At 50.0% G+C, this 9,920-nt stretch overlaps 1 protein-coding gene across 1 annotated transcript in view; it reads right to left on the bottom strand.

Annotated features, from left to right (window-relative positions):
* Positions 1-314: 314 nt before the first annotated feature.
* LOC110522714 (potassium/sodium hyperpolarization-activated cyclic nucleotide-gated channel 3-like) overlaps positions 315-9,920 on the bottom strand; it is a 55,762-nt gene continuing 46,156 nt past the window's right edge. The window contains exon 8 of the mRNA XM_036968570.1: positions 315-2,004. Coding sequence (XP_036824465.1) covers positions 395-2,004 — 1,610 coding nt within the window. The 3' untranslated portion in view covers positions 315-394. The remainder of the gene's footprint in view (positions 2,005-9,920) is intronic.

Raw genomic sequence — 9,920 nt, 5'->3', positions numbered from 1 at the left:
AGATGGCTGAAACGACGTCATTACCACTCGTTTACAACCAGAACTGGTTTTGCCCGCTGGGAACTCTGTCCTTTTACGTTAGGTCATTCACGCTGCATTAAAAATACATCTCTGTCCTAAGTTTTTTTTCCTCCAATATGGATATGCACTCATTCACACCCTCCTTGAATAAAAAAAAAAAAAAACGACACTAGCGATTAAAAAATACAATGCCAATACCGAAGACAATTTCCCCATAGTTTAGACATCGCAGGAGGGTGTGTTTCAACCTCACAGGTTGGAGGGAAGTTCGGGGAGTCTGTACTCTGCCTCGGATGTCTTGGCCGGGGTAGCAGGATGACTGGGGTTGGGATGTGAAGAGGTCGGTGCTCCTTGGTTCACAGGAGTTGGAAGTTCAGATCCCGAGGGAGTGTAGTGACTCAGAGGTGTGACGTGGGAGTTTATTACTGCTACCCTCTGTCATGGGAGGAGAGGAGAAGTGAGAAGAACCAGACCCCCCTGAAGGTATGGAGAGAGACGGTCTGGATAGAGACCCTTCTTGGGGCAGGTAGCTGACTGAACCAGAGGTGGAAACAGTGGAGATAGTCCTGACATCCTGGGTGAAGAGGTCCACTAAGGACTCTGCCCTCTGCCCTCTTTCGTCTACCCTAACGGGGCATGACGTCTGTGGGGTGAGGGAACTGTGAGAGCCCATGGCGCTGGAGGGTTGGCTGTGGAGCTGGCTGAGTTGGCTGTGGTGATGATGGTGAAGCACCGTCCTTCCTGTCAGTGGGCTCTGGATGGTGGGACTGGGTGCCACCGGTGGGGTGCAGGACGGGGAGCCATCCCCTGATCCGTACTGGGCCAGCGAGGCGAGGGCAGAGTGGGATGAATGGGCAGAGTCCACCGGGAGAACCTGAGGGAGGAGGCCGGCGTGGAGGCCAGGGTGGAGGCCAGAGTGGAGGGTGGGATGGAGGCTGGACTGCAGACCCGCCAGACTGTGATGCACCAGGGAGGATGAGGCTCCACCACCTCCAAGGCTGGCCTGTTGTGGGATAGGTATTGATAGAAACCCACTGGAGCTGTGGTTTAGGGTGGTGTAGCTAGGGCTGGTGCTGGCGTAGGAACAGTGGGAGTATGCTCTCTCCTGATGTTCACCAGAGCCCATCCCCCTCTGGACCTGCTGAGAGCTGGTAGCGTGAGAGGAAGAGGAGTCGTGTTGCTGTAGCTGGCTCAGGATGGGGCTGACAGAGTTACAGATGAGAGGGCTTAGGGTGGAACCAGAGGGGGCTGAGAACCTTCCCGAGTCCATGGTGGGTCTTCCTGATGCCCCCTGCTGTTGGGAACTTGGTGAGCTGTACGGGTGGTGGTGGTGGTGGAGCTGGGCCGCGTAGGAGGAGGAGGACGGATACCCCTGGATTGAGGCCTGGCCCAAGAGGAAGGGAGAGCCTCCGCTGGGCTGGGCCTGGAAGTTGGTGGTGGTGGTGGGCTGGTACATGGAGGTCATAGGTGACAGAGGAGACATGGAGGAGGAGGAGGTGGAGACTAGATGTTGCGCCCGAAACGAGGCTAATATCGGAGTGTCCACTCCAGAACGGAACTTCACAGAACCGGCCGGAGATGCAGCCCCGGAGCCACAGCTGGGAACGCCCATACCTCCAGCTGCAGACACGCCCACAAACACACCCCTTTCCAAACGGTGGCCTCCTGGATCCTTGAACGACCTGGAGACGGGGAGCGGATGGTGGAAGAGGATGGGAGGGAGCTGGGCTTGGAGCTGGGAGTGAGAGAAGGCCAAAGCCAGGGATGTGGTGGCTGCAGCGGCCTGGAGGGGGCCCTGGACCAGGGGAGCCCAGATGACCCCTGAGGTGGAGGATGGGAGGTTCAGGGAATGGGGAGAGATGTTGCTCTGGATAGCCATGTCACGGTCATGCTGTACGATCCTCTGGATGATCTCATTCTCCTGGAGGTTCACAGTTCCTGAGTTCTGGGCGACTTTGTGTTGGAGCACAGAGTTCCTCTTTCCTGTAGAGAAGAAGAGAGAGTAGTGGTATGTGAGGAAAGGCAAAGGGTTAGGGTTAGAGTTAGGGTCTGTCTTGTGCAGTCTAAACCTTCTAAAGCACCCAGAGAGCAGATTTTATGACCTAAGTCGACTGTTGCAGTCATCTTTGGGTGTTGCTGTCATATTAGAACCAGAACTAGAGAGAGTTCCTGCTGGTAAGGCTATATTAAACCCTGCTTGTCATCCATTAAACCACAGCTAAATGAGGGTCTTTTTAACACAATGCTTTCACCTCAGGGCAGTGAGATATAACATTCCCCTTCTGAAATTAAAAACGGTTGAATACTAATCCAATATAAGACTTGAATTCTCACACTTTTCTTTCCACATATTCAGCCAGTTTAAATCCTTCCAGGTTCTAATTCACCTGCATTTGGTTCATTCTATAACTAGAGGACACCTGATAGGTCCAGGAGTGGTTAGTATCATGTGTGTCTTTATCTTTTGTGGTCTAGTACTGTTTGTTTTGCTTGCTGGGGCCATTTACTTTAAGTGCTGTCTGTCTTCCCAGTAGCTTAACCTGTTGTGTGAACTGCTGACTGCTCTTACCTAGTTATTTTCAGATCTCATTTTGCTTGTTTTGTAGCTTTGACAACTACACTGAGTATACAACAGTGGAGGCTGCTGAGGGGAGGACGGCTCATGATAATGGCTGGAATGGAGCAAATGGAATGGCATCAAACACCTGGAAACCATGGAAACAATGTGTTTTGTGTATTTGATACCATTCCACTGATTCCACTCCAGCCATTACCACGAGCCTATCCTCCCTAATTAAGGTGCCACCAACCTCCTGTGGTATACAAAACATTAAGAACACCTGCTCTTTCCATGACATAGACTGACCAGGTGAATCCAGGTGAAAGCTATGATCCCTTATTGATGTCAATAAGGGAAAATCCACTTCAATCAGTGTAGATGAAGGGGCGGAGACAAGTTAAAGAAAGATTTTAAGCCTCGAGATGATTGAGACGTGTGCCATTCAGAGGGTGAATGGGCAAGACAAAGATTTAACTGCCTTTCAACGGGTTATGGTAGTAGGTGCCAGGTGCATGGTTTGAGTCAAGAACTGGAACGCTGCTGGGCGATTCAGGCTCAACAGTTTCCAGTGTGTTTCAAGAATGGTCCACCACCCAAAGGACATTAAGCAATATGCTTGACCTAATCTTTACTCTACTAATCGCACTGCAACCCCCCTCCAGGTCTCTGATCAATACTAATCTCACTGCAACCCCCCTCTAGGTCTCTGATCAATACTAATCTCACTGCAACCCCCCTCCAGGCCTCTGATCAATACTAATCTCACTGCAACCCCCCTCCAGGTCTCTGATCAATACTAATCTCACTGCAACCCCCCTCCAGGTCTCTGATCAATACTAATCTCACTGCAATCCCCCTCCAGGTCTCTGATCAATACTAATCTCACTGCAACCCCCCTCCAGGTCTCTGATCAATACTAATCTCACTGCAATCCGCCTCCAGGTCTCTGATCAATACTTTGTTTCTTTCCCGTCTCCTCCAACCCAACCCAGATGGTTATGTGCTGTCACAATCTTCACACTCTCTCTCCCACTACTCTCTCCTCTTCTATCCTATCATCTCTCCCTTCTGCTAAATCCTTCTCCCTCCTGTCTCCTGATTCTGCCTCTTCGACCCTACTCTCCCCCCTTTCCGCATCCTATGACTGGCACTGTCTCCTTTCCTCCCGGTCGGCTCGGCCCTCCTCTCCTGCTCCGTGGCTGAGTGACTCCTTGTGTGATTACAGAACAGGGCTGTGGGGAGCTGAGTGAAAATGGAGGAAAATGTAACTTTTAGAGGACCTATCATCCTTTCACTACCTTCTCCTCCCTCCTTAATCCTTCACCCCCTCGCCCTCCCTCCTCCCTCTCCGTTGACAACTTTTTCAAACACTTTCACGATATCCGCTCCTCGTTCCCTCAGCCTCAAGTCCACTTTCCCACACACCCGAGCTACCCTACGCCTTGACCTCTTTCTCCCCTCTCTCTCCAGAGGACATCAAATCAAATCAAATCAAGTGTATTTATATAGCCCTTCGTACATTAGCTGATATCTCAAAGTGCTGTATAGAAACCCAGCCTAAAACCCCAAACAGCAAGCAATGCAGGTGTAGAAGCACATCCTGTGACTAGTGAGGTCCGGCCACCAAACAACCTGCCCACTCGACCCCAACCCCTCCTCCCTTCTCCAGGTCATCTCTGGAGACCTTCTCCTATTCCTCACTTCCCTCATCAACTCATCCCTGACCACTGGCTGCGTCCCCTCTGACTTCAAAATGGTCAGAGTCGCTCCACTCCTCAAGAAAACAACACTCGACCCCTGATTGGAAGTGATGCAGACAATTACATTGATGGAAGCTACATTCTATCTGCAATATTAAAGCTGATCTCCCACCTAAAAAAAAATATATAATAAATAAATACATCTGACGTCAAAAACTACAGACCAGTATCCCTTTTTTAAATTATTTCCGTCTCTGACCAACTCTCTTGTTATCTCTCTCAGAACGATCTTCTTAACCCTAACCAGTAAGGCTTCAAGACGGGTCACTCAACCCAAGACGTCTCTTCTCTGTGTCACAGAGGCTCTTTGCACTGCCAAATCTGACTCGGTCTCCTCTGTTCTCATCCACCTAGATCCATCCGCTGCATTTGACACCGTGGACCATCAGATCCTCCTCTCCACCCTCTCAGAGCTGGACATCTCAAGCGCTGCACACTGACTGCATCCTACCCAGCAGGACACTCTCAGGGCTGGGGTTCTCAGGCTCTATCAGATCCTCCTCTCCACCCTCTCAGGGCTGGGTGTCTCAGACTCTATCAGATCCTCCTCTCCACCCTCTCAGGGCTGGGTGTCTCAGACTCTATCAGATCCTCCTCTCCCCCCTCTCAGGGCTGGGTGTCTCAGACTCTATCAGATCCTCCTCTCCACCCTCTCAGGGCTGGGTGTCTCAGGCTCTATCAGATCCTCTCCACCCTCTCAGGGCTGGGTGTCTCAGGCTCTGCACACGTTTGGATTGCATCCTACCTGGCAGGCCGCTCTCTACCAGGTGATGTGGAGAGGATCTGTATCTGCACCACGTACTCTCACTACTGGTGTCCCCCAGGGCTCGGTTCTAGGTTCTCTGCTCTTCTCTCTATTTACCAAGTCACTCAGCTCCGTTATATCCTCACATGGTCTCTCCTATCATTGCTATGTGGATGACACTCAATTTTATTCCCCCGCACATTGACTCAGTACCGGTACCCCCTGTATGTAGCCTCGGTATTGTTATTTTATTGTGTTACTTTTTATTACATTTTTAACTTTAGTTTATTTATTAAATATTTTCTTAACTCTATTTCTTGAACTGCATTGTTGGTTAAGGGCTTGTAAGTAAGGATTTCACGGTAAGATCTACACTTGTTGTATTCGGAGAATGTGACAAATAAATATGATTTGATTCCTGATACCCAGGTGGTGACACGCATCTCTGCGTGCCTGGCATATATCTCAGCTTGGATGTCGACCCACCACCTCAACAACACGGAGCTCCCTGAAAAGGCATGCTCGCTCAAAGACCTCTCCATTACGGTTGACAACTCCACGGTGTCCCCCTCCCAGTGTGCAAATAACCTTTGCATGACCCTGGACAACACCCTGTTACTCTCTGCAAACATCACAGCAGTGACTCGCTCCTGCAGGTTCATGTTCTATAATATCCGTAGAGTACCACCGTACCTCACACAGGAAGTGGCGCAGGTCCTAATCCAGGCACTTGTCATCTCCCGTCTGGACTACTGCAGCTCTCTGTTGGCTGGGCTCCCTGCTTGTGCCATCAAACCCCTGCCTCACCTGGTGTTCAACCCAAGTTCTCCCTTGTCGCCCGCTCCTCACCTCACTCCACTGCCTTCCAGTCGAAGCTCTCATCCACTACAAGACCTTGGTGCTTGCCTACGGAGCAGCAAGAGGAACTGCCCCTCCCTACCTTCAGGCTATGCTCAAACCCTACACCCCAACCCTACACCCAAACCCTACACCCCAACCCTACACCCCAAACCTCCACCCAATCCCCCCACCCAAACCCTTCACCCCAACCCCAACCCTCCACCCCAACCCCAACCCTCCACCCCAACCCTACACCCCAACCCTCCACCCAAACCCTACACCCAAACCCTCCACCCCAACCCTCCACCCCAACCCTACACCCAAACCCTCCACCCCAACCCTACACCCCAACCCTACACCCCAACCCTCCACCCAAACCCTCCACCCCAACCCTACACCCCAACCCTACACCCCAACCCTCCACCCCAACCCTCCACCCAAACCCTCCACCCCAACCTTCCACCCCAACCCCAACCCTACACCCCAACCCTACACCCCAACCCTTCACCCAAACCCTCAACCCAAACCCTACACCCAAACCCTCCAGCCCAACCCTACACCCCAACCCTCCACCCCAACCCTACACCCCAACCCTACACCCCAACCCTACACCCCAACCCCAACCCTCCACCCCAACCCTTCACCCCAACCCTCCACCCCAACCCTCCACCACAAACCTCCACCCCAACCCTCCACCCCAACCCTCCACCCTACACCCAAACCCTCCACCCCAACCCTTCACCCCAACCCTCCACCCCAACCCTCCACCCCAACCCTACACCCCAACCCTACACCCCAAACCTCAACCCAACCCTCCACCCCAACCCTCCACCCCAACCCTACACCCCAACCCCAACCCTCCACCCCAACCCTCCACCCAAACCCTCCACCCAAACCCTACACCCAAACCCTCCACCCCAACCCTCCACCCCAACCCTACACCCCAACCCTCCACCCCAACCCTACACCCCAACCCTACACCCCAACCCTCCACCCAAACCCTACACCCCAACTCTTCACCCAAACCCTCCACCCAAACCCTACACCAAAATCCTCCACCCCAACCCTACACCCCAACCCTCCACCCCAACCCTCCACCCCAACCCTCCACCCAAACCCTCCACCCCAACCCTCCACCCAAACCCTCCACCCAAACCCTCCACCCCAACCCTCCACCCCAACCCTCTACCCTACACCCAAACCCTCCACCCCAACCCTTCACCCCAACCCTCCACCCCAACCCTCCACCACAAACCTCCACCCCAACCCTACACCCCAACCCTCCACCCCAACCCTCCACCCTACACCCCAACCCTCCACCCCAACCCTACAGCCCAACCCTCCACCCCAACCCTCCACCCCAACCCTACACCCCAACCCTTCACCCCAACCCTCCACCCCAACCCTACACCCAAACCCTCCACCCCAACCCTACACCCCAACACTCCACCCCAACCCTCCACCACAACCCTACACCCCAACCCTACACCCCAACCCCAACCCTCCACCCAAACCCTCCACCCCAACCCTCCACCCCAACCCTCCACCCCAACCCTCCACCCCAACCCTCCACCCTACACCCAAACCCTCCACCCTACACCCAAACCCTCCACCACAACCCTCCACCCCAACCCTACACCCCAACCCAAACCCTCCACCCCAACCCTCCACCCCAACCCTACACCCCAACCCTCCACCCCAACCCTCCACCCCAACCCTACACCCAAACCCTCCACCACAACCCTCCACCCCAACCCTACACCCCAACCCTCCACCCCAACCCTCCACCCCAGCCCAATCCAAGCTGATAGCTACTTTATCCCTCTAGAGTCTAAGCCCTGGGGAAGGGGGGGTTCTACTAAGCTAACATATTGAATTGTTTTAAGATGGTCATACCAAGGATCATTTAGTTATTTCATTTAGTATTTTACGACCCCTTAAGGTATCAAAAAATATATATGAAAAACAATATTTGATGAAACATTGAGTTTGTCATTACTGCTATTAGCCAATAGAAACACATTGAATAACATATTCGTTACATGGAACAACAGATAGACCCGAAAAAATCTAAAGGAAGTTTTTTTAAAAGTGTCTTTCCTAAAACTGAGAGATATAAGAAATATGAGGAAACTATTCTTTATTATGTATTTATGCCCTTATTTTTGGCACTAAACTATCTCCATATATACCTCCATTAATTTTTTAAAATTGATACGGGGACCTTGAGAAGAGTCCATGTTGGCTTGTACGTGCTCGTGAGAGTCTCACCTTTCCTCATATTAATGTGTAGCCATAACTGTTCAGATGCTACACACAGACGTCGGCAGAAGAGGCTGTACCAACTACAGACGAGTCCCGTGACACAGTTCGAACGATACAGACGTTTTTGTGAGAAGACCGATTTTCAGGACGTCTCATTAATGAATACATTAACTGTAAGTGGCTCTGGATAAGAGAGTCTGCTAAATGACTCACTACTGTAGTGATTCTGGATAAGAGAGTCTGCTAAATGACTCACTACTGTAACTCTCTCTGGATAAGAGAGTCTGCTAAATGACTCACTACTGTTAGTGACTCTGGATAAGAGAGTCTGCTAAATGACTCACTACTGTAAATCTCTCTGGATAAGAGTCTGCTAAATGACTCACTACTGTAAATATCTCTGGATAAGAGTCTGCTAAATGACTCACTACTGTAAATCTCTCTGGATAAGAGAGTCTGCTAAATGACTCACTACTGTAAGTGACTCTGGATAAGAGAGTCTGCTAAATGACTCACTACTGTAAATATCTCTGGATAAGAGAGTCTGCTAAATGACTCACTACTGTAAATATCTCTGGATAAGAGAGTCTGCTAAATGACTCACTACTGTTAGTGACTCTGGATAAGAGAGTCTGCTAAATGACTCACTACTGTAAATCTCTCTGGATAAGAGTCTGCTAAATGACTCACTACTGTAAATATCTCTGGATAAGAGTCTGCTAAATGACTCACTACTGTAAATCTCTCTGGATAAGAGAGTCTGCTAAATGACTCACTACTGTAAGTGACTCTGGATAAGAGAGTCTGCTAAATGACTCACTACTGTAAATATCTCTGGATAAGAGAGTCTGCTAAATGACTCACTACTGTAAATATCTCTGGATAAGAGTCTGCTAAATGACTCACTACTGTAAATATCTCTGGATAAGAGAGTCTGCTAAATGACTCACTACTGTAAATATCTCTGGATAAGAGTCTGCTAAATGACTCACTACTGTAAATCTCTCTGGATAAGAGAGTCTGCTAAATGACTCACTACTGTAAATCTCTCTGGATAAGAGAGTCTGCTAAATGACTCACTACTGTAAATCTCTCTGGATAAGAGAGTCTGCTAAATGACTCACTACTGTAAATCTCTCTGGATAAGAGAGTCTGCTAAATGACTCACTACTGTAAATATCTCTGGATAAGAGAGTCTGCTAAATGACTCACTACTGTAAATATCTCTGGATAAGAGAGTCTGCTAAATGACTCACTACTGTAAATCTCTCTGGATAAGAGAGTCTGCTAAATGACTCACTACTGTAAATATCTCTGGATAAGAGAGTCTGCTAAATGACTCACTACTGTAAATCTCTCTGGATAAGAGAGTCTGCTAAATGACTCACTACTGTAAATATCTCTGGATAAGAGAGTCTGCTAAATGACTCACTACTGTAAATATCTCTGGATAAGAGTCTGCTAAATTACTCACTACTGTAAATCTCTCTGGATAAGAGAGTCTGCTAAATGACTCACTACTGTAAATATCTCTGGATAAGAGAGTCTGCTAAATGACTCACTACTGTAAATATCTCTGGATAAGAGAGTCTGCTAAATGACTCACTACTGTAAATATCTCTGGATAAGAGAGTCTGCTAAATGACTCACTACTGTAAATATCTCTGGATAAGAGAGTCTGCTAAATGACTCACTACTGTAAATATCTCTGGATAAGAGAGTCTGCTAA

Source organism: Oncorhynchus mykiss, chromosome 30, assembly GCF_013265735.2.
Source record: "Oncorhynchus mykiss isolate Arlee chromosome 30, USDA_OmykA_1.1, whole genome shotgun sequence".
NCBI lineage: Eukaryota > Metazoa > Chordata > Actinopteri > Salmoniformes > Salmonidae > Oncorhynchus > Oncorhynchus mykiss.
The sequence above is the reverse complement of the archived record's forward strand: the minus strand, read 5'-3'. Positions and strand labels throughout refer to the sequence as shown.